At 53.4% G+C, this 25,112-nt stretch overlaps 1 protein-coding gene across 1 annotated transcript; it reads left to right on the top strand.

Annotated features, from left to right (window-relative positions):
- Positions 1-12,008: 12,008 nt before the first annotated feature.
- Positions 12,009-22,427, top strand: PACSIN1 (protein kinase C and casein kinase substrate in neurons 1). Its single transcript, XM_040249074.1, has 9 exons — positions 12,009-13,165; positions 14,045-14,201; positions 15,340-15,575; positions 15,983-16,138; positions 16,236-16,411; positions 16,748-16,868; positions 16,967-17,094; positions 18,892-19,079; positions 19,697-22,427. The coding sequence occupies exons 1-9, from the start codon at positions 13,103-13,105 to the stop codon at positions 19,804-19,806; spliced, it is 1,335 nt and encodes a 444-aa protein (XP_040105008.1). The 5' UTR covers positions 12,009-13,102; the 3' UTR covers positions 19,807-22,427.
- The last annotated feature ends 2,685 nt before the right edge of the window (positions 22,428-25,112 follow it).

Here is a 25,112-nt window from a genome sequence, read left to right as displayed (position 1 = left end):
TGGGGTTAGAACAGCAAGGAAGTCAGTAGAGCTGGAGGAGATAAAGAATGGTAGGAGGTGAGGCCAGAGGGGCGAGGGGAGGGCCAGCAGGTCACGCAGGGCCTCCTGGCAAGGAACTGGACTCCTCAGCGGAAATGGAGAGCCCTGGGAGGAACGTGAGTAGTGCGCTGGAAGAATCAGATTTAGCTTTTACCAGTTTCCTTCTGTCTGATGCCTGGGGAACAGACCAGGGTTGGGGAGAGACAAACAAGGTCAGAGGCAGGAGGACCAGTGAAGAGGCTACTGTAGGGAGGAGGGGGCACTGGGGCCAGGGTGGCTGAGTAAAGCTCAGGACCTGCTGCTGGGCTGGGTAGAGGGTGGGAGGAAAAAGCGGAGCTGGATAACTCTGAGGTATGTGGTTATTAGTGGCTAAAGCTGTGCGAGTCCACACCGAGCCATCCACACCAGGCCTGCCCTCCCCACTCCACCCCCCGAGGCTCATGTCTAACTCTTCTGTCCCTTCTTCCAAGTCAGGGGTTCAGGGAATGTGACCATAGCTTCTGCCCTCAAGGTCTTTTAAAGGCAGCTAGCAGTGGGCTTGGGGCCTGAAGGGGGACACCTTTCACCCTGGGGCTCCATTCTCTCTAAAGTTGAGGTCAAGGGCAGCATTGAAACTTCAGATTTTCACAGGGGTCTGCTTTTCAAAAAGAGCTTACTGCTCTTTTATCATTTGATCTTTGAAGGCTCAAGTATTGTTTTCTCATCATATGAGTTAGAAAACTGGGACCCCCATGGCACAACCTGGCTGAGATCTCACTGGTCAGCAGTGAAGCTGGGGCCAGAGCCCCGCACCCTGATGCCGCACCTGTGCCAAGGGCTGCACCATCCTTGTGGGCGGAAAAGGCCTGGCACCTTCCCTGGCTCCACAGAGAGGTTAGTGTTGGTGTTAGACACGCCGCTCAGTCGTGTCCGACTCTTTGTGACCCCATGGAGCACAGCCTTCCAGGTTCCTCTGTCCGTGGGATTCTCCAGGCAAGAATCCTGGAGTGGTTTGCCATTCGCTTCTCCAGGGGATCTTCTCAACCCAGGGATCAAACCCGGGTATCCTGCATTGCAGACAGAGAGGGCCCACCCTCAAAGGGACCCCCACCCCCATTCCAGCAACAGGGGTGACAAATCAGTAGTGAGAGCTGGCAGGCTCCTTGAAGCAGGTCTCAGCCCCTGGGCGCTTGTCTGCACCATGGGGGTGACGACGGCCCCCGCCTTCCAGGACTCCAGTGGGGGTTGAAGCTGTCAAGACGTGCGAACAGGCCTTGGCCCCAAGTCTGTGCTCCACAAATGCCAACTGTTGTCATTAGGGATAAAGGGCTTTCTGGGCCTCACAGCTTTACAGCCACAGTGAGGAAGGTCAGATGGGCACTGTGCCTGTTTGATGGGCTGAGGAGCACTGAGCGCGGATGGGGCTCACCCACCAGCAGCAGCGGATTCCGGCCACACTGGCTTCCTGACCGGAGAGATGCCGCGCTCCGTGGCGGCAGCCCCTGACCGCCGTTCAGGAAGGCCCTGGCGTTTGCCAGAGTGAGGCTGCCCGCCTGCACCCTGGGTGGGAGTGTGAGGCCAATTTGGAGGAAGCAGGAGCGAGTTGGGGTGGTGTGTCTGGCCACGTGGTGCTGGGGGCTCTCACGCCTCCTCCCACTTCCCTGTCCTGATACTGCCTGCCTGGCCTCCTGGGCCACCTCTGCGGGTCTGTCCCTGGGTTCGACTGGGCTGGACCCTCTCCTCTGTCTCATCTGATCCTTCAGTCTGGTTGCATCGCTCCCATTTGCCAGCAAGGCCCAGCAAGGCCATGTGAACTGCCCGACATCACACAGCAACTTGGTGGCAGGGCAGGGACCCCAAGGCTAGAGCTGTTTCCACTGCACATTAGACATCAGCCAGGAGCCAGGAGCCCCTGCCTGTACCCAGGGTGGGACCACAGCCAGCCCCACCCCCTGGACTGGACGGGGGGAGAGTGGCCTCTGCTCTCGTGCATTCCCTCCTAGCCTGACTTGCCAAGTCTTGACTGCTGTCCCCTCCCTCCACGCTTCACGTACAACGTCGTCCTGGCTCCCAGCTTACTCAGCTCTCCTCTAACCCCTGGAGGCTTTTTTTTTTAAATTATGGGATAATTGCTTTACAATATCGTGTTGGTTTCTGCCATACATCAACATGAACTAGTCATAGGTGTATATATATGTTCCCTCCCTCCTGAATCTCCCTCCCACCCCATCCCGCCCCTCTAGGCTGTCACAGAGCTCCCTGAGTCGGACAGCACATTCCCCCTGGCTATCTATTTTACATTTGTGGTGTATATGTTTCCATGCTACCCTCTCCGTTCGTCTCACCCTCTCCTTCCCCTCCTGTGTCCACAAGTCTCTTCTCTATGTCTGCACCTCCCTTGCAAGGCTGGAGGCTTTTTAAAAAGAATACGCAGTTTATGCAAGGCAAAACCTAAAAGGCACAAGAAGGCCCTTGGTGAAAATGCCCGCTCCCATCCCCCAGCTACCCAGTTCCCCGAAGGCAACCACCATTACTCAGCTTTCCAAAAATATGCTCTGCTCCTATATTTCCCCCCATAAAAATGGAAGCATCCAGGCACACAGTGCCAAACCTGGCTCGTTTTGCTTTAGTGACATGGCTTGGAGGGTTCTTTCCATTCAAGACCAGAGCATTCCGTTGCAGGCCTGCATCGTAATTTACTTAACCGGTCCCCTGTGGCCAGGCATTTGGGTTGTTTCCAGCCTTTGGTTCCTACAAGCAGTGCTGCAGTAAAGAAATTGGGCGGCTTCAGTTCACCTAACTAGCTGGAAGGTAAATGCCTAGGGGTGGTGCATTTCCTCCAACAAGGTTGTATTGAGTGCCCACCACCAGGGGTGGGTCCAACTGCTCCTGTGTTGGGATGTCCCTACCCCCGACCCCATCCTTGCCCCCACCTCCAACTGCTGACGGCTGTACACGCTGGGATCCCAAAGAGCAGAGCTCAGTGAGTCCAAGGGTTCTAGGTGGGCTCTGACCCCAGGATACTTATTTACCTACCCCAGTTGAGGGTCCTTCATTAAACATGCCTGCCCTTCACTGCTCCAAACCTAAATTCAAAATGTTCTTTATGAAGCAAGTACTGCTTTCTAAGTGAAAAGTGCCAAATTAAGAAGAAAAAAATTCAGACTCATTTCTTTGTCCCTTGATGAATTCAGCTGCCTTCCCACCCACCCACCGCTGCTGTGCATGAGTGTAGGAAAGTGTGTCTGAGGCTTTGCCAAGGTGAAAGGAACAAGATCTATTTAGTGCCTGTGAGGAGTAGGGAGGCAATACTGGGTGGTTACTGGGAAAAGAGCACCAGGCTCTGGACAGATGGGGAGGCTGAAGCCCCGAGAGGGGAGAGGGCCACCCTGCGCTGAAGCCTGTAGAGACTAGCCTGCCCCCCAGTCCTCACTGGCCAAGGCTCATAGTGTCCGAGGTGTGCCCTGCTCGAGGTTCACAGCTGCTAACAGGGTTGTTACTGAAAGTGGGGGTCCGGCTGCTTGCCACTCTAAAGCCACTAAAGAGGCAAGCTTGGCGGAAAGTTTGCTTTATTTTGGAGGCTGGCAACCTCGGTAGGAGGGCAGACGCTTGTCCAAAGGCTGACTCCCAAGAGCTTTTATAGACGGAGGGAGGGGCCTACATGCAGAAACAGTGCGGTCAGCTCTGACGGTCATCTTGAAACTGGTCATTCGGTGGTCTAATCAGCTCGTCTTGTTTTTTTCTTTTATTTGCTGTTGGCGTGTAGTTGATTTACTGTTGTGTTGTGCCAGTTTTAGGCGCATGACACAGTGACCAGTTATACACATATTTATTCTTTTTCAGATTCTTCACTCATATTACAGAATATTGAGTATAGTTTCCTATGGTAGGTCCTTGTTATTTTTTTTTAAATAAACGATATATTTTTATTTTTAAAAATTTGATTCTGTTTTACTTGTTGGCTGTGCGGGGTCTTCATTGCTGCAGGCGGGCTTTTCTCTAGTCGTGGCGAGAGGGCACTGCCCTCCCAGCAGCGTTCAGGCTCTAGGGCACACGGCCCCACAGCTGTGGTGCACAGATGTAGTTGCTGCACGGCATGTGGAATCTTCCCGGACCAGGGTTCCAATCTGTGTCCCCTGCATTGGCAAGTGGGTTCTTAACCACTGGACTGCCAGAATCTGGTTGTCTGTTTTATATAGTAGCGTGTGTATGTTAATCCCAAGCTCCCAATTTATGCTTCCCTTTCACGTTTCCCCTTTGGTAACCTTCAGTTTATTTTAGAACTCTGTGAGTATGCTTTTGTTTTATAAATAAGCTCATTTGTATAATTAAAAAAAAATTAGACCCCACATATGAGTTATGTATTTTTCGTTCTCTGTCTGACTTACATAGTGAGACAATCTCTGGGTCTACCCATGTTGCTGCGAATGGCATTATTTCGTTCTTTTTATGGTTGAGTAGTATTCCATTGTGTATATGCACCACGTCTTCTTCCATTCACCTGTCAATGGACATTTTAGTTTGCTTACATGTCCTGACTAAGTAGCGCTGCAGTGAACATTGGGGTGCATGTATGTGTCTGAAGTACGGTTTTCTGTGCATATATACCCAGGGTTGAGGTTGCTGGGCCATGTGGCAGCTCTGTTTCTAGCTTTTTAAAGGCCCCTCCATCCTACACTCTACAGTGGTTATACCACTTCCCACCAGCAGTGTAGGACGGCTCCCTTGTCTCCGCACCCTCTCCAGTATTTATTGTTTGTAGACTTCTTGATGAGTCCATTCTGACCAGCGTGAGATGATACCTCACTGTGGTTTTGGTTCCATTTGTCTGATAATCAGTGCTGTAGGCATCTTTCTGTGCTCTTTTTGGCCGTCTGTATGTCTTCTTTGGAGAAATATCTATTTTAATCTTCTGCCCATTTTTTTGATTGGGTTGTTTGTTTTTTGACATAGAGCATCTTGACTGTCTTAAGTACAGTTCATCTTTAGCTTCAGGGTCAGTTTGTTCCCCTTTCGTTGAGGCCAGCTCTTGAAACTGGCAGCTTCTGACATGGCCACAGTCGGTCATCATGTAGTTAACTTCTTCCACCTGGTGGGGGCTTTATCTGCAAGCGTCTATAAGACAGCTCACAGGATATGCCTCAGAATATTATCTATAGTCCTTGAGGCGGAGCTAATGGTCCTTGGCTATGTTTAATGACTTCACCATTATTATTTAGTCTTGTTGAACTTGCTGACTGTTTTCCTTTGTTTCTGCATTTTCTCATTTCTCTGATTAAACTTACTCGTTGGTTAAAGTTTTTCGGAAGACAAAAAGCAGGCTGAGGACATGCGGGACAAAGACCATAGGGTTCTGCTGCCTTTCACACCCCCTTCTCCTTGATACTCCTCAGTCTGAGGAGGGACAGGTACAGAAGAAGAAAGAGAATAAAGTTTTGGACAAAGAGGTTAATCACAGACCTGGCAGAGGAACTCTGCTGTAGCTCCATTTCTGTTCCAGTTTTCCCCAAAGCTTTGAGGGAATGGGCTGACAGCTGCCGTGGAGACTTCCTGCTGAAGTGGGGCGGGTATGAAAGAGAAAGCATTGGTTGCTCCATCATGTCTGGCTTCGCGACCCCGTGGGACTGTAGCCGCCAGGCTCCTCCGTCTGTGGGATTCTCCAGGCAAGAATACTGGAGTGGGTAGCCATTCCCTTCTCCAGAGGGTCTTTTTGACCCAGGGTCTCCTGCATTGCAGGCAGATTCTTTACCATCTGAGCCAAGCGGAAAGCCCAAAGTGGGACATCGTCCTCCATAATTTGGGGAATGGACACAGAGTTAGAAATAATCGCAACTTCCAAACTTAGCATAAACATTTTGTATTGTGAAAACATTACCTCTCTCTTTGATTACTTTGTCATAATACCTGGACAAACATTTGAAAATCAGTAGGCATATTACAATGAGGATGATAATCAAAATGCATCTTTGTATTATTCTCTGAATGTGTTGTTTTCCCCTTAATGGTTAAAGCAGATATACAATGTTTGTTTGTATATCAAACATATATACAATGTTTGTTTACAAGATATACAATGTATGTTTCCCCCTTTAATTACAAATCTCTCCATAGAAAGCATTGATAATCAATATATTTTTCCAGCATTGCCAGACGTGGCTCAGTTGCCTGCACTGGGTCCTTTCGGGTCCCTTGGTGCTAGGCCTACTTTTGTTTATATATTGGCCTAGTTATCCATGATGGGGGAAAACTAATCGGATCCAACAAACAAGAACAGAGGTGTGCTGACAGGGAAACATCTGACAGGCTACACATGTTAACACTAATAACTCAGCTGTAACACAGCACTGAATGTATGCTTTTAGTTGTCTTTTTTCTGTTCAGTCTCTCAGTCATCCCTGACTCTTTGCGACCCCGTGAACTGCAATATGCCAGGCCTCCGTCCCTCACTGTCTCCCGGAGCTTGCTCAGACTCATGTCCATTGAGTCGGTGATCCCACCCAACCATCTAATTCTCTGTCATCTCCTTCTCCTCCTGCCTTCAGTCTTTCCCAGCATCAGGGTCTTTTCCAGTGAGTTGGCTCTTCACGTCAGGTGGCCAAAGTACTGAAGCTTCAGCTTCAATATCAGCCCTTCCAATAAATATTCAGGATTGATTTCCTTTAGGATTGACTGGTTTGATCTCCTTGCAGTCCAAGGGACTCTCAAGAGTCTTCTGCACCACTGTTCGAAGGCATCAGTTCTTCAGTCTTTTCTATTGTCCACCTCTCACGTCTGTACATGACTACTGGAAGAAATCATAGCTTTGGTTAGATGGACCTTCGTAGGCAAAGTGATGTCTCTGCTTTTAAATACACTGTCTAGGTTTGTGAGGGCTATTCTTCCAAGGAACAAGTGTCTTTTAATTTAATGGCTGCAGTCACCATCTGCAGTGATTTTGAAACCCCAAAAAATAAAGACTCTCACTGTTTCCATTGTTTCCCCATCTGTTTGCCAGGAAGTGATGGGATCAAATGCTATGATCTTCGTTTTTTGAATGTTGAATTTTAAGCCAACTTTTTCACTCTCCTCTTTCACTTTCATCAAGAGGCTCTTTAGTTCTTCTTCACTTTCTGCCGTAAAGGTGGTGTCATCTGCATATCTGAGGTTATTAATATTTCTCCTGGCAATCTTGATTCCAGCTTGTGCTTCATCCAGTCTGGCATTTCTCATCATGTACTCTGCATATAAGTTAAATAAGCAGGGTGACAATATATAGCTCTGATGTACTCCTTTCCATTGTTCCATGTCCATTTCTAACTGCTGCTTCTTGACCTGCATACAGGTTTCCCAGGAAGCAGGTAAGGTGTTCTGGTATTCCCATCTCTAAGAATTTTCCAGTTTGTTGTGATTCTACACAGTCAAAGGCTTTAGCATAGTCAATGAAGTAGAAGCAGATGTTTTTATGGAATTCTCTAGCTTTTCTTATTATACAGTGGATGTTGGCAATTTGATTTCTGGTTCTTCTGCCTTTTCTAAATCTAGCTTGAACATATGGAAGTTCTTGGTTCACATACTGTTGAAGTCTAGCTTGAAAGATTTTGAGCATTACTTTGCTAGCATGTGAAATGAGTGCAGTTGTGTGGTAGTTTGAACTTAAAGCCAGCAGTGATACACATCATAAGTAATTGTACTCTATGATAACTCCAGTAGACAATTTTTTCCATCCTGAACATTGGGGTCAAAAATATGGTTTGAAGCAAAACAATAACTTTCCATTGTGCGTGCTCAGTAGTATCCAACTCTGTGCAACCCCACAGACTGTAGCCTGCCAGGCTCCTCTGTCCTCTGTCCCAGCAAGAATACTGGGGTGATTTGCCATTTCCTACTCCAGGGAACCTTCCCGACCCAGGGATTGAACCTGTGTCTCCTGCACTGGCAGGCCGATTCTTTACCACTGAGCCATCCAGGAATCCCAGCTTTCCATTAGAATTCTTTAAATTTCTTACCTAGTTCAGCAATATGATCTCAAAGTTATTAAATGTTGTCCATATTACTTAACTTACCAAATAATCCTAGTTAGAGCTTCCCTGACAGCTCAGCGGGTAAAGTACAGAAGACGCAGGAGACGTGGATTCCATCCCTGGGTCAGGAAGATCCCCTGGAAGAGGAAATGGCAACCCATGGACATTCTTGGGTTCTTGTCTGAAAAATCCCATGGACAGAGGAGCCTAGTGGGCTACAGTCTATGGGGTTGGAAAGAATTGAACATGACTGAGCAACTAAGCATGACAAATCCTAGCTACTTAACTATTTCTTCTGAGTGTCTAGGAGCCCTTTGGAATACTCAGAGTTAGCTAGAGAAAGAAACCTGAAGTTTGTTCAAAGGAGCTCGATATTCTAGGAAAATTTTGGGGAGAACAAAAACCAAAGTCTAGTCTTATACCAGCTTACTGTTAATAACAAAGATTCATTTAAATCCAATCTAATCTTAAATCACTCCTGACAGCATACAAAAGTCTTTTCTCCAAGTACCCCCTCCACTTTTTTCTGCAAATCTTTCATCACTTTTTGTATCCATATGATTCATCCCTTATTTTTCTCCATCTGAAAACAACTAGCTCTAGGACAAAGCTATTATCATAATTTTTTCTTCAACAAAAATATCTGCATTCTTTATGCTTTTTCTCATTGACAACATATATCCTACTTGCTTTACAGACTGAACTGCTTCATTTTAAGTAGCTTTCATTACATATTTCAATTTTTAACCCATAAAAACCTTAACAAAGCCTATAAACAAGTAATTGAACTGTTATACCAGCATTTACTGATTGGCAAACTTGAGAACATATTCCATAACCTCTAACAACTTACATTTTTCTCATAACCCAATTTCTCTTTAATATGGTACAAGATGCATGTTTAATAAACCCAACATCTTTTGAAGTTCTGCTAATTAACCCAAGGCTGAAGTCTCAGGCAAAGTGGGCTTGTTTGTATTTCAAGGACATGACGAGAGTTAACTTCAAGTTTTCTCCCAGGCGTATTTTTGTTCCCTCAGAATTTTGTCAGAATTCTGAAAACAGTATTTTATCAAGCTAGCTTTCTCTAACTACATATGCAAAAAGAACAATTTCAAAATTCTTTTGGAATTTCAAAAGAGTTTCATCTCAACCAATTTTCTCCAGAGGAAATAATACTATTGTCATATATTATTTAAAAAATTAAAAACTGAGACTTTCAGTTCAGTTCAATCTCTCAGTCTGACTCTCAGTCTCACACTTTGCAACCCCACGGACTGCAGCACTCCAGGCTTTCTTGTCCATCACCAACTCCCAGAGCTTGCTCAAACTTGTCCATTGAGTGGATGATGCCATCCAACCATCTCATCCTCTGTCATCCCCTTCTCCTCCTGCCTTCAGTCTTTCCCAGCATCAGGGTCTTTTCCAAGGAGTCAGTTCTTCGCATCAGATGGCCAAAGTATTGGAGTTTCAGCTTCAGCATCAGTCAGTCCTTCCGATGAATATTCAGGACTGATTTCCTTTAGGATTGATGGGTTTGATCTCCTTGCAGTCCAAGGGACTCTCAAGAGTCTTCTCCAACACCACAGCTCAAAAACATCAATTCTTCGGCGCTCAGCTTTCTTCACAGTCCAACTCTCACATCCATACATGACCACTGGAAAAACCATAGCCTTGACTAGACGGACGTTTGTTGGCAAGGTAGTATCTCTGCTTTTCAATATGCTATCTAGGTTGGTCATAAATTTCCTTCCAAGGAGTAAGCATCTTTTAATTTCATGGCTTCAGTCACCATCTGCAGTGATTTTGGAGCCCAAGAAAATAAAGTCTGCCACTGTTTCCATTATTTCCCCATCTATTTGCCATGAAGTGATGGGACTGGATGCCATAATCTTGATAAAATTTTCTGAATGTTGAGTTTTAAGCCAACTTTTTTACTCTCCTCTTTCACTTTCATCAAGAGGCTCTTTAGTTCTTCTTCGCTTTCTGCCATAAGGGTGGTGTCATCTGTGTGTCTGAGGTTATTAGTATTTCTCATGGCAATCTTGATTCCAGCTTGTGTTTCATCCAGCCTGGCACTTCTCATGACATACTCTGCATATAAGTTAAATAAACAGGGTGACAGTATATAGTCTTGACATACTCCTTTTCCAAATTGGAACCAGTCTGTTGTTCCATGTCCGGTTCTAACTATTGCTTCTTGACCTGCATACAAGTTTCATAGGTTCTAACTATTGCTTCTTGACCTGCATACAAGTTTCATAGGAGGCAGGTAAGGTGGTCTGGTATTCCCGTCTCTTGAACAATTCTGAGACTTTACTGGTGGTCCAGTGGTTGAGACTCTGTGCTTCCACTCCAGGGGGCACAGGTTTGATTCCTCATTGGGGAACTGGGATCCTATATGCCACATGGTGTGGCCAAAAATTTTATCTTTTTCCTAAAAATACAAATTAAAATGAACAAAAAGCTTTATCTTTTTCTTTTAATAACTTCATTGCTAAAACTTTTCTGTTCACACACATGGACTATGCACTCACACACCAGGAGACAGAACTGTCACAGATCTTCCAAGAGGACGACATGGAGTCCCAAATAAATACTTTCCCGGCACAAATTGTCCTCAGCTTCAGACACATGTCAGAACCAATTGGCAAAATGTCCAAACAGCAGTTCGAGCTGAAAAGAGAAGTTTGCCTGGGTGCGTACTGGTGGACTTCTCGGTCTTGGAGCCTGTCAGCTGGTCTAGATGCCCGTTCCACCCAGGAAAAATGTATGTTGGCAGCCACTGCTGAGCAGGGGAGAAATAGGGCAGATCCCTGAAACACATGGTTTCGGCAGCTGCTAAGAATGTCCCCCCAGACCCACCTCCTGGGGCCAGCTGGCCACAAGCAGCAGGCTCCTCACAGCCACCCCAGTGTGTGGTCATGGGAGAACCCCAGGGAGCCAGATACTGTGAGAGTGCAGCGGCCCCGTGTTGGGGGCCAAAAACTGTTATCAAATGTAGGGGTCTGGCTCCTTGCTGCTCTAAAGACAGTAGAGGCAAGGTTGGTGGAAAGGAAAGTTTGCCGTATTTCTGAGCCAGCAAACTGGCGGGGAGGACAGACTCCTATCCAAATGCTGACTCCTCACCCCCGACAATCAGTGGGGAAAAGCTTTTACAGGTGCAAGGAGGGGGCTACTTGCAGAAACAACACAGTCAGCTCTGACAGTCATCTTGAAGTTGGTCATGTGGTGTTCTGACCAGTGTCATCTTGATTGTTTTAAGTATAGCTAATCTTCAGTTCCAGGATCAGGTTATTCCCATTTCTTTGAGTCCAACTCTTGGAATTGCACAGCTTAGGTCATAGCTTAGAGAAGGAAATGGCAACCCACTCCAGTACTCTTGCCTAGAGAATCCTGTGGACAGAGGAGCCTGGAGGGCTGCTGTCCATAGGGTCACACAGAGTCGGACACAACTGAAGCGACTTAGCATGCGTGCATGCATTGGAGAAGGAAATGGCAGCCCACTCCAGTATTCTTGCCTGGAGAATCCTAGGGACAGAGGAGCTTGGTGGGCTCTATCGAGTCGCACAGAGTCGGACATGACTGAAGAGACTTAGCAGCAGCAGCAGGTCATGGATACAGTAAGTGTCTATAAGACAGCTCACAGGATATGGCTCAGAGTGGTATATATACCCCTTGAGGAGGAGCAATATGACTTTGCTTAAAGACTAAATGATTATTATTTAGTCTTGTTGGACTTGTTTAGTCTTGTAGGCTTTCTGCATTTTCTCATTTCTCTGATTAAACTGATTCGTTGACTGAAGTTTTTCCACAGACAGAAGGCAGGCTGGGGACATGGGGGTCAAGGATCAGAGCGTCCTGCTCCATTTCAGCGTCAGGTCCGTCTTGGACTCACTGCCCCTTTGGAGACCAGGCCTCTGGCTCTCTGTGTCCTGTCTCCTGACTGCTGAGCCGTGCTTGTTAGAGGTGGCAGTAAGGGCTGGGTGGGGGTGGGAGTCGGGCAGCGCCTGGCCTGGCCCAGGGGCAACACACGGCCTAGATTGGAGAGCTGTGATGCCTGCCGACAGATCCAGGGCACACGGAGCCACCCCAGCATTTGCACAGATTGCAGCGGTCTGACCTGTGGGCCCAAAGCCACATGTCCAGGACTCTTAGGAGACACATAAGTGGCTAATGGAGGCTTTGAGACTGGGCACCAGGGCAGCCAGAAGGGCATTTCCAAGAGCCCTGGAGCTCAGAGGACTGAGGAGGTGCTGAGCCTGGGCACAAGGAGGGAGGTGGCTTGCTACCAGGCTTCCCGACGGGCTTGGGTCCAGGTACCGGGTAGGGGTTCAGAGGGATTCTAGGGGCTGAGACCAGGGGTTCTGCATTGATTGGGGGTGGCGAGGCAGGGCAGGGAGGGGGAGCTGCGGTGGGTCTGTTGGGCCCGGTGCAAGGATTCAGCTGTGCCAGGTGGGCAGTGCCAAGGGGGCAGATTGAGAAGCCTTCTGGGGTTCATTTGAGTCCCAGGAGGCCCTAACAGGGTGTCCAGTCCTGGGGAGGGGGTGTAGGACGTGCACAAAAATAGATGTGCTTAGTGGCTTTGAAGGGCTGTGTGTGTCTATGAAGCAAACCGCAGATTTATGTCAAGCGAATATGCAATTATGTGGCCCGAGGTGTTATCTCTAAGAATCCAGGAGCACAAAACCCTTGGGGACAGCATGGTTCTCGTGGGGAGGCAGTCTTCTGAGAGGAGGTGCCCACACTGGAGCTGAAGGATGGACTTGGGGGAAGGGGAGAAGGCAAGGATATGGTGTGAGGGGCTCGTGGGGGAGCAGCTGGGAGGTGGGCACGAGGGGTGCCTCCGGGTGGATGTTGGGGTTACCCTAGGGACGAGGAGCCAGTCTGTAGACAGGAAGCCCCCAGCCAACTCAAGGCTCATGCCTGTGGAGTCCCCGCAGCCCGTTGGGGCCCTGGGCCTGGAGTGGGGCACCTGGGACGCTTCCCTCGTCTCCAGGGGACTCTCTCCTGCCCTCCTAGCGCGTGAGCAGACCGCGTGCTGACCGCCACCGCCCACCTGTCCACCGCACCAAGGCCGCACCATGTCTGGCTCTTACGATGAGGCCTCGCTAGCTCCGGAAGAGACCACTGACAGCTTCTGGGAGGTGAGTCTTGGCTGCTCTGTGGGTCCCGGGCACCCGACAGCCTGGCTGCATGGAGACCCAGGCTTCCAGCCACCCACAACCTCAGCCCTTGACCCTCAAGCCCTTGGGGCCCCTCGGGAGCCCTCCATGTTCAGCAGATGGTGGTTGCCATGAAGTGGTTCTTACAGACCACCGCTGCCCCTGCAGAGACCCAGTAGAATTCAGTGTGGAGCAGGGCCCTCCTGACCCTGTCCTGGGGGCCCTGGCTCAGACTTCCAGTAATTCACAAGGTCAAGTGCGCACTTTACAGCTTCCTGGGGTTTCACAGCCACACCCACCCCCTCTGGGCAGGGGGTAGGGCACTGGTGCCCACATGTTGTGAACTCTGGGGACCCCACAGCCAAGAGGTGGAGACAAGCCAGCATTACTGGAGCCTCCCAAAGTATTTGAGACCCAGAAAGACATTTTCCATTGGCTTCCAAAACCCAAAGCGCTGTAAACTGCCAAACCTAAATTAATAAGTGTTTAATGAGATGTCTACAAAACATAATATTATGTCAAGAAGCTGCAGCTCAACTCAACGCTTATATGACTCTATATAAATATAATAGATTTTGTACGGCAAGAACAGAATGAATAATTCATCTGAGTCCAAGTCCAAATTATAAATATTCTTCCCCACTTGGTGACAGCGAGGAAATTCTATTTAAAGTGGGACAGAAGGAGAGAGTCCAGACGGTGGGGAGTGAGGGCTCGGACCCCCAGGGCGTTAGAGCGGGGCGCCCCGGGAGGCCTGGCGGGCGCCCGCCTACCCCCACGCAGGACGCGGCGGCCAGGGCTCGCGGCCGGGCGGGGGCGCTGGGGGCCCTGCGGGAGTCGTGCTTGCTGCTCCGCCACCAGGTGGGGAACTACAAGCGAACGGTGAAGCGCATCGATGACGGGCACCGGCTGTGCAACGACCTGATGAGCTGTGTGCAGGAGCGCGCCAAGATCGAGAAGGCCTACGCGCAGCAGCTCACCGACTGGGCCAAGCGCTGGCGCCAGCTCCTCGAGAAAGGTGCCCCCTCTCCCCTCCGTGCCCGGCCCGAGCGCACACCCAGGCGCTAACCGGCCCTCTACTGCCCAGTCCCGGGAGCACCCTGCCCCTGGATGCTCCTGCAACCTCCCATCACCGGGCCTTTGTCAGCCCAGCCCCTCACACGCACTCTTCCCTTCCCAAACTTACCCAGGCCTCCCTGTCGCTGATCAACTCCACTTTCTGCAGTTTTGGATTGAATTTAGAGGGGAAAAAAGACTTTTTTGTTGTTGTTGCGCCACGGGGCTTGCAGGATCTCAGTTCCTTGATCAGGGATTGAACCCCGGGTCCACGGGGCAGTGAAAGCCTGGAATCCTAACCACGAGGTCACCAGGGAACTTACAAAACTTTTTATTTTGAAATAATTTAAGCTTAGAGAAAAATTTCTAGAATAGTACAGAGAATTACCTACCTTTCACCCAGACTCACCAGCTCATATTTTATCGGGTTTGTTTTCTCACGCCCTCTCTATTTATAGGCATGTTTTTTCTGAGCCATTTAAGTTGGAGACATGCCCCTTCACCCTAAATCCTTCACTGTATTGCTGAAGAATAAGAACATTTGTTTATGTAATCGTTGAAGAATAAGGACATTTGTTTATGTAATCATAGTTCAACTATCAAATTCAGGGCGTTTAATGTGATCCATATGCAAATTTTATGATAGCTATTGTTTGCCCTGGTCCAGATCCTGTGGGTTGTCTGGTTCCAGTGGCTTCCTGTTACGTCACCAGTTGGTTCTTCACTTTTACATTTCCGTCAACATTCCTGGAGCACCAAGAGCCGGCCTGTGAGAACTCATGGGGTCCAGTTTGTCCCCCGTGGGGCTCACAAGCTAATGGAAGAGACAGGCAGCAGGCCCACAGGCAGATGCTACATATAAGAAGAATTATGAGGGCTGCTGGCTGAGCTCTGTGAGGATAGAGTATTCAGAGAAGGCTTCCTGGAGGCAGTGGCTGTTCTTGGGCTGTTCTGGAGGATGGATAAAGCTATAGGGAGAGCAGAGGAGGGCGTTTCTGCTGCCATGGGAAGTATGGGGAAAGCCTCAGCAAAAGGAGGCGTGAAGGGGGCCTCTGGGCAGGGGTGACGAGGACCTGGGAACACCCGGGCTGTGTCCTCAGGCCCACAGTATGGCAGCTTGGAGCGGGCCTGGGGTGCCATAATGACGGAGGCCGACAAGGTGAGCGAGCTGCACCAGGAGGTGAAGAACAGCCTGCTGAACGAGGACCTGGAGAAGGTCAAGAACTGGCAGAAGGACGCCTACCACAAGCAGATCATGGGTGGCTTCAAGGAGACCAAGGAGGCTGAGGATGGCTTCCGCAAGGCCCAGAAGCCCTGGGCCAAGAAGATGAAGGAGGTGCCTAGTGGGCGGGCGGCTGCCACGGAAGGGGCGAGGCCAGGCGGCAGGGCTCCGGGGGCCAGACTGAGCCATGAGAGAGGGCGTCCACAGACGCTGTGTGCTGCCCCCTGGGATTGTGCCCCCAGGGAGCAGCACTGCCTGCTAGGAGGAAGCATCCACAGATGGGGCCAGCCCTGCAGGGTCTAATGGGAGGGTGTCCGTGGGGGCTAGCAGTGCAGGGCCACATGCGCAGGTGGGTGGGCACTGCCCCTGAATGCCTGGAGTCAGGACCTGCACCACTTCTGCCTTTTGAGAGTATATGTTCGCAGCTCCCGGCAGAGCAGACAGGAGGGACGGATGGACAGTGATCTCGTTGGCTCCTACATACGAGTAGGCGCCCTGCCCCCTCACCTCCCTCCTCACAGCTAGAGGCAGCCAAGAAGGCCTACCATCTGGCCTGCAAAGAGGAGAAGCTGGCCGTGACCCGGGAGATGAACAGCAAGACGGAGCAGTCGGTCACACCCGAGCAGCAGAAGAAGCTGCAGGACAAAGTGGACAAGTGCAAGCAGGACGTGCAGAAGGTGGTGGCTGGGCCAGGGTCTCGGGGCCCCTTGGAGTGGGTGGCAGCTGGGAGCTCCAGGCCTGGGTCTCACTTCCCCTTTGCCCTGGTGCCCACAGACGCAGGAGAAGTATGAGAAGGTGCTGGATGACGTGGGCAAGACCACGCCCCAGTACATGGAGGGCATGGAGCAGGTGTTTGAGCAGTGCCAGCAGTTCGAGGAAAAGCGGCTGGTCTTCCTCAAGGAGGTGCTGCTGGACATCAAACGTCATCTCAACCTGGCCGAGAGCAGCAGGTAGCTGGGGGTGGCGGTGCAGTGGGGGGAGCAGCAGGGTTTCCTGGGCCCTCATTCTAGTGGCAGGAAGGGAGGGCAGGGCTGCAGGGGCCGGCGGCTGCCTGGATGAGCGCTGATGCACGCCAGGCCCTCAGGAAAGGTGCTTGGATGGATGGGTAAGGGGCTAAGATGGGGATGGAGAAGGGTGCCCACAGGGCATGCCTGGAGCTGCCCACTCAGAGATCGTGCTTCGAAAACCACCTGATTCCTGGCTGCCAGCGCCCTGCTCTTCTGGACGGGCCCTCACTGAAGCTGAGGTGCATCTTGCTCTGACCCGCCCGTCTCCCCCATGCGCAGCTACATCCAAGTGTACCGGGAGCTGGAGCAGGCCATCCGGGGGGCCGATGCCCAGGACGACCTCAGATGGTTCCGCAGTACCAGCGGCCCTGGCATGCCCATGAATTGGCCCCAGTTTGAGGTGAGGATGTATGGGGGTAGAGGGATCCGAAACTGCTGGAAGGAGCCTCGGGGGGCAGCCCCCCAGCCTGACTGCTCCCCTTCCCTGGTGCCCCCCAGGAGTGGAACCCAGACCTCCCTCACACTGCTGCCAAGAAGGAGAAACAGCCCAAGAAGGCAGAGGGGGCAGCGCTGGCCAATGCTGCTGGCGTGGTGGAGTCCACGTCTCAGGCTGGGGACCGTGGCAGGTGAGTGCCTCCTCCAGAGCTGCCTGGGGGCCCCCACACTGGGGCCACTGAGTTTTACCTTCAGTTCAGTTCAGTCACTCAGTCATGTCCGACTCTTTGCGACCCCATGAATCGCAGCACACCAGGCTTCCCTGTCCATCACCAACTCCTGGAGTTCACTCAGACTCACGTCCATCGAGTCGGTGATGCCATCCAGCCATCTCATCCTCTATCGTCCCCTTCTCCTCCTGCCCCCAATCCCTCCCAGCATCACAGTCTTTTCCAATGAGTCAACTCTTCGCATGAGGTGGCCAAAGTACTGGAGTTTCAGCTTTAGCATCATTCCTTCCAAAGAACACCCAGGACTGATCTTTAGAATGGACTGGTTGGATCTCCTTGCAGTCCAAGGGACTCTCAGGAGTCTTCTCCAATACCACAGTTCAAAAGCATCAATTCTTTGGTGCTCAGCTTTCTTCACAGTCCAACTCTCGCATCCATACATGACCACAGGAAAAACCATAGCCTTGACTAGATGGACCTTTGTTGTCAAAGTAATGTCTCTGCTTTTGAATATGCTATCTAGGTTGGTCATAACTTTTCTTCCAAGGAGTTCAGTTCAGTCGCTCAATTGTGTCCGACTCTTTGCGACCACATGAATTGCAGCACGCCAGGCCTCCCTGACCATCACCAACTCCCGGAATTCACCTACCTTAGGAGATAAGAAATGGTTTAAATCAGGACAACCTCGTGCTCCCCTCAGAGATAAAGATAGCCAGTCTGTGAGAGCTCCTGTGAGATGCGAGGCGCTGTGCTAACTAAGCGTTTTCCATAAATTATCTCATTGAAGTCTCCCAGCACGCTAAGGAGTATGTCAATATTTGCATTTTACAGATAGAGAAACCGATACCTAGGGAGGGTAAGTGACTTGCCCAAGGTCACACAGCTGGTTTAGTAAGCCTCAGAGCCAAGATATATTGCCCAAGAGGTCTGGCTCCAGAGTCCTCACTCACTAAATACATATATATATATGGCTTCCCTGGTAGCTCAACAGTAAAGAATCCACCTGCCAGTGCAGGAGCCTCAGGTTCAATCCCTGGGTCGGGAAGATCCTTTGGAGAAGGATATGGCAACCCACTCCAGTATTCTTGCCTGGGAAATCCCCTGGACAGAGGAAGCTGGAGGGCTATAGTACATGGTGCCACAAAAGAGTTGGGCATGACTTAGTGACTAAAAATGAGCTTGGCTCATCTCTTTTTTTTTTTTTTCCAATTTTAATGCGATATGATTGACATACAGCACTAAGTTTAAGGTGTACAAAATAATGATGCGCCTTACAGACATCATGACTTATAGACAGGAATGATTACCACCATAAATTGAGTAAAACATCCATCATCTCCTATAAAGTCAAGGTTAAGGAATTAGGAAAGAGTTGTTTTCCTGGTGGTGAGAGCTCAGGATTTACTGTCTTAATGTTCACAGGTAACACACAGCAGTGTTGATTTATCGTGGTGCACATTAATTAACACGCTGCTCCTCCTACTGGAATGCTCACTCTTAGTCACTGGCTTGTACTGCCCCTCTCAGATGCGCGGTCAGATGTTCTCTGGGGTCTCCTTCAGCACCCCCTCACTCCAGGGCTGAGTGATGCTAATAGTCCTGCTTCCCGTGTGTTTAAAGAGCCGTCAGTGAGGGCTCCCTCTTACAAGGCCTGCTCCGGCTTCCGTGGGATTTGGGGTCAGCTCCCTGGCTGGGAGGGGGCAGCCCTAGGGACCAGGTGAGGGGCCGCTCAGGCCGGGCCCTCTCCCTGCGCCTCAGTGTTAGCAGCTACGACAGGGGCCAGACTTACGCCACCGAGTGGTCGGACGATGAGAGCGGGAACCCGTTTGGGGGCAGTGAGGCCAACGGAGGCTCCAACCCCTTCGACGAGGACGCCAAGGGAGTGCGTGTGCGGGCGCTCTATGACTACGACGGCCAAGAGCAGGACGAGCTCAGCTTCAAGGCCGGTGAGGGGCGGGCCCGGTGGGCGGGGCTGAGACCAGGGGCGGGCCTGGTGGGCGGGGCCGAGACCAGGGGCGGGCCCCTGCTGGGGGCAAGACCTGGGGAGACCCTGACGCAGAGGGCAAGATCTGAGGTGACCTGTGCCCCGGGGGGCAAGACCTGGGATGACCCGTGGCCCCGGGGGCAAGACCTGGGGGTGACCTGTGTCCCCGGGGGCAAGACCTGGACTGGAGTGCCGGGCGGGCTCTAAGGATGGCAGCGGGGTGCCAGGGGTGGGATCTAGACCTGCGAATAGGGTGGGGGAGGGCCTGAAGGCGGACTGTGGGGGAACCTGAAGGCAGGGGCGGCTGGGGGAGGGATCGGAGCAGGGAAATGAAGCTGGAGGTGCTGCAGGCCTGGGCCTCCTGGGTGGAGCTGAGACCCAGATTAGCTGGTGACTGGGCCGCACCTGGATGTCGAGGTGTCGGTGGGGCTGGTCCGCGGGTCGGCACTTGGGCAGTAATGCGGGAAGGGGGGCGTTGGGGTGGGCCCAGCCTAATCAGAGGGCTTCCGGGGAAGGTGGGGGTGGAGGTCCCACTCCGGCTCAGGTCAGTCAGCTCCTCTGTGTCCTCTCCCTCCCTAGGAGACGAGCTCACCAAGCTGGGCGAGGAGGACGAGCAGGGTTGGTGCCGCGGGCGGCTGGACAGCGGGCAGCTGGGCCTCTACCCCGCCAACTACGTGGAGGCCGTCTAGCGGCCCCGCCCCCTCCCCCCAGCCCTCACTCCTTACCTGCCGCCCCCCTCCGTGGCGCCTCCCGCCCCCCACCCCTGCCATAGAGTTCCAGACATATTTTCCGATCAAGCTTTTATTTTTTTAAAAGTCAAAACAGAACAAAACAAAAAATATAAAGAGACGGAGCATTTGCAGGGCTGCCTGGAGGCCAGGGTGGTGGGACTTGGGGTGATGGCCCCAGGGCAGGTGAGGGTTTAGGACTTAGCCCGACAGCGACATCATCACATCTGCTCTTCAGATCCCACCAAAGAGTCTCCTGTGCCCAGAGGGGTGTCTCCTGGACCCTTCCATCCTCGGTGCCCCCAGCCTCCCCCCCGCCGCCCCCATCCCCACCTGAGGCTGCCAGCGCCTGGCCCCAGTCTCCGGGCCTGGTTTTCTTGCCCTCTGCCTCCTGCCCTACCCTGCTCCCCTCCCACCACCTACTCTCAGAGGCCTCCTCTGAAGACCCCTGAAAAGGGGGTTACCCCTTTAGTCTTCCACTCTGCCTGGGGGAGTGCCCTTCTCCTAGCCTTGTCCCTGAGGACTGGTGGGGCTGGAGGAGGGATAGTCACCCCCGTCTTCTCCGACAGAGGTTTCTGGGGTCCCTAGCCTCTTCAAGACAAGAAGAGGCGTTAGCTGGAGTTGTGGACAGTGTCACTGGTGTAGGAGGAGGGGTGAATAGGGATGGGGTCGGGGAGGGGCTAGGATTCCACTGGGGCCCTTTTTTCCAGCTGTCGGCAGGTTGGGCCCAGTCTCTTCCCCAGAGCCAGACCCCCGCCCCCTAGTCACTAGCAGAGGCCCCATCCCACTCTCAGGCAGTGGGGAGGGGGCCCCAAAGCCCAGGGCAAAGCCAGCAACAGTAGCAGCCTCCTCCTGTTTCCTGTGGAGGAGGGCATCTTGCCCGCCCTCCCTCTCTCTCTCTCCCTCCCTCCCCTCCCTCCAAGTCCACTGAAAACTGTAGATCCACCAGGCTAAACCGGCCTCGCCTCCCTCCTCCTCGCCCCTGCTCTGGTCTGCCCAAGGTGACTCCGCGGAGGACCAGGCAGGGGAAAGCCTGTGGCCGGCGGGGAGAGCCTGGGTCTGTAGGGGCCCTGGCCTCCGGAGCAACACCGTCACCGGGTCTTTCTTCTTGCCCCCCTCCCAACTCCAGCCCTGGCCCCTTGCAGCCCCTCCTCCTGGTGGCCCCCATCTCTGCACGCCTGGGTCTCAGGGAAAGGACTCCCATGGGCGGGAAGGGGACGAGGGCCTCCCGAGAGCAGCAGTGTCTGCTGAGGTGGGTGGATGAAGGCCGTGCTGGCTTACCAGGTGTTCGCACCAGGGCCCAACCAGCCTGGCCCATAGAGTGGGAAGCTGTGCCCAGGATCCCCACGCGGGGGAAGGACGGAGAGCGGCGTCTCTGAGGCCCTGAGACTTCCTGCAGCGGCAGGGGAGGCCACTGCTCAGGGCTGATGCTCCTGCCGAGCCTCCCACCGAGCCTCGGGCCTGCAGACACGCCATCCACTCTGCCCCGGTGGCGCTTGGCCGCCCCGGCCTCCAGGTAACGACAGCACGACCCCCGGCCCCTCTGCCACCCTTGGTCTTCTTTTGCTCCCTGCTGCTCTTGCCCAGAGCCCACTCAGGAGGTCCCAGACCCCAGCCTCCAGGCCCTGTGCCTAGTCCTGTGGGCACAGAGGACTCTGGCAGAGGCGCTGGGGCAGGCCTTCCTCGGGGCCAGGGGACTTTGGGGGTGTGAGGACCCCCCACTTCCAGCACCCCTGTTCTTGCCCCTGTCTGCTCTCTGCGCCTCTGCTGCAGCCTGAGGTGTGACCCAGGCCCCTGAGAGCCTGAAGCAAGATTTCAGAAGCCCTCAGGCCTCCAAACTCCCCAGGTGAAGCCTCTTCAACTTCTCCCCTAGGCAGGAATTGGGGCAGGGGGCCTCTGTCCTGGCAAAGCAGGAGGCCCACCCGTTTGCACCCTGGGACCTGGGCTCCCCTCTCCGTGCCCGTGGCTTCCCGGCACCCTGGTGGGGCTGTGGCCCTGGCTGGACCCCAGGCCCATCCCCCTCCACACTCCAGCTGCCAGCTCCAGGGCAGGGACTCGAAACCCCTTTCCTTCTGAGCAACCACCTCCACGGGCCCACTGGGGACCCCTCTCTCTCACCCCCAGGCTCCTCAGGACCCCAGGGAAGGAGGGTCTCCCACCCGAAGTCCCCCTGAACCCCACCTGCCAGTGCTGGCGTCGGGCACTCAACACCGAGCGTGGGTGCCCACACCCACCGCCTCTTGTAGCCACCCCCCCCCCCCGCCCCGCCCACCCCCTTGATGCCACGTGGGCCACCCCGCGGGGTTTGGGGCTCAGTGGCAAGTACTGTGTTCTCTCCCCAGTGAAGCCCCGTTTCTGTGGTCCGGCTCTGCGAGGAGCCGGGGCTGCCCCGCCGCCTGCCACCCCAGGCTTCCTGACTCCATTAGTCCAACACTTGTGAAACTCCGAGAAGTGCTGTGGTCTCAGCAACGCACCTGTTTTGTACATGATTGTGTAATTTAAAGGTGTATAAATACAGATATATATATATATAAGTTGTGATTGTACAACTGTGGATAAAGTCCAGAACTGTGTCAACCTGGCTGGACGTGTGTCCTCTTGAGTCTTGTGTGTCTCTCAGGCTCTTGTGAGTTCTCTACAGCAGGAGTCCGTTGGGGAGGTGGTGCCCCAGGGTGCTATCCTGGGGGACCACCAAGGTGGGGGGGGCCCTGGGGCCTGTCTATGCAGGGAAGCTCACCCCAGATGCTCTCTGAGGCGCCAAGACTGTGGCCTTTAGGGTCCCGGGCACCTGGTGATGAGCACTGGCCAGGAGAGCTCGGGCATCTGGGGTCCCAGACTTAGGGTTCAAGGGTGAATTTGACTCCCAAGTAGGTTCAATTTTTAAAGCGAAATTCTAAAAGTGACCATGGAGGCCTGTGGCTCGTGGCTGTCCACAGTCCCAGGCTCCCTGTGCTGTGATATCAGTCACGCTGCCCCTTTGCCTGACCTCGGACAGCATTTCTGTGTGGGACCCCTCCAGGGGCCGGACTGGGGCTCTGGGCCCCTAACTCCGTCCCAGCTTCAGCTCCAGGCCCGGTCCCTGCTCCAGCCTTCCCCACTCCAGCCAGACCCCCCCCTGGGGCAGGCAGGAGTCCCAGGTCTAGTCCCAGTCTGGCTGTCGGTTGACGGTGTCCGAGTCACCAGCCTGGGCCTTACCCCTGTCTGGTTAGATGTCTCTCTGAGGCCCTTCTGGCCCTGACAGCCTGGCAGGGTCCCGACACAAAACCATCCTTCAAGGTGTTATCGTTCTAGAGTCCTGTCGCCACCACCCCACCCCACCCCCCGCCCCACTGCTTTCCCCCAGCCTCAGGGCATGCTCATTTGACCTGGGGACACCATTTGCTCCTCTCCCATATTCTTCATCCCCAGATCCACCTCCAGGGACACGCCCCTGGTTTGAGTCGAACAGAGGACTCTTCAGATAAAGGCACTAGGTTAACTCGAAGTTTTTGGACAGGCTGTTCGGTGTGGAACCCTGGAGGCGGGCTGCCCTGAAGAAGGTCAGGGGGAGGTCCCAGGCTAGATGGGGCTCTGACGGGCAGTATGTGTGCAGGAGGAAGAGGCTTCTGGAGTTTGCTGCCAGCACACGGGGTGTCACCGGATGCGTGTGTGCCTCTGTGCCTCGTGGCAGACCCACCCAGCAGGGAGTGGCCCCCGCCCCCCCGCAGCGCGGGTGCCATTCTGGAGCAGCTCCAGCTCCCCACTCCTCGCCCTGATCCCCTCCCCGCTTCCCTCCAGCCCCAGCCTGAGATAGGAGGCGCTCCAGGCCCTGCTAGGGACCTGAGAGCAGGTGGCTCCAGGGACTCCAGTGGGGGCGGGGGGCGGAGGAAGGCTGGAGACAAAACCAGTTCAGCAAAGCCGAGCTGGGTTCTGGCTGGGGTTCCAGCCCGCCCCCTCCCCAGGGGTGGGCAGACAGCAGGGGCCCAGTGAGGCACCGGCCTGGGGCAGGCCCCCCACCCCCCCTCCTCAGGTGCAGTCCCAGCTGACATGCCAAGGTGCTGTTTGCTCACTGCCAGAAGGAAACGTTCTTCTGGAGACAATAAAATCGCTGAGGGCCCAAGGCGCAGCACAGGGCAGCGCTTAACCCTCTGTGGTCGAGGCGCCGCTGGCTGGCCCCCATCCCAACTCCCGGGAAGCCAAGCCTTAAGGCGGTGAGGGCAGGGGCGGGAGGCAAGAAGGGGCGGGAGGCAAGAAGGAGCGGGAGGCAAGGGGGTGCGGGGAGAGCCCTGTCCTTGTGGGCTCCGTCACGGTTCTGCCGCGGATCAGCCATGTGACTGGGAGCGAGTGCTTAACTGCTCTGAGCCTCAGTTTCCTCATCTGCAAAGTTGCGAGTGGGGGTAACCTCACAGTTTCTGTTGAGAGTCCCTTGGACTGCATGGAGACCCAACCAGTCCATCCTAAAGGAAATCAGCCCCGAACATTCATTGAAAGGACTGATGCTGAAGTCGAAGCTCCAGTACTTTGGCCACCTGATGCAAAGAGCTGACTCATTGGAAAAGACCCTGATGCTGGGAAAGATTGAAGGCAGGAGGAGAAGGGGACGACAGAGGATGAGATGGTTCAATAGCATCACCAACTCAATTTTGAACCAATTCTGGGAGATGGTGGAGGTCAGGGAAGCCTGGCGTGCTGCAATCCCTGGGGCGGCAAAGAGTCAGACACGACTGAGCAGCTGAACGACGACAACAAATGGCAAAAAAAGCAGTTGAAGCACCTAGTCAGCCCTCAGAACACCTGAGCTGGATGATAAACGTGAGGCGGAATGTGAGGAAGTTGTGTGGCTTTGCCCAAGAGAGAGGGTCCCATCTCCCTCAGCTCACAAACACTCAGACCCACCCCCTCCCATCATGAGCTCTGGCCCCTGACACCCCACTCACAGGGCTCACAGCTTTAGTACCACTGAGGACTCGAGAGAGGAACTGCCCACAAGCCAGCCTCTCTTCCCCTGTTCACTGCAGGGCTGGCATCCCACGAGGAGGGCTGAAGGGCCCCCTCTCCCATGGCATGGCTACCCATCCCAGAGCCCCCGGGTTAGCCCAGCAGCGGCCAGGCTGTGGGTCCCCCCGCAGGAAGGGTAGCCCTCAGCCCCTCTGGGGGGAAGTCCTGACCCCCAGACAGAGCACAAGGACAGAAGGATGCCACCACCTCTCCAGTCCTGTGGGAAACCCTCCTCAGCTCCAGCCCACCCTCCTTCCAGCTCCCCTTTCCAGCCCCCCTTCCAGCCCACA

This window comes from Oryx dammah, unplaced genomic scaffold (assembly GCF_014754425.2).
Source record: "Oryx dammah isolate SB20612 unplaced genomic scaffold, SCBI_Odam_1.1 HiC_scaffold_11, whole genome shotgun sequence".
NCBI classification, from domain to species: Eukaryota; Metazoa; Chordata; class Mammalia; order Artiodactyla; family Bovidae; genus Oryx; species Oryx dammah.
This window is presented reverse-complemented; position numbering and strand designations above follow the sequence as displayed.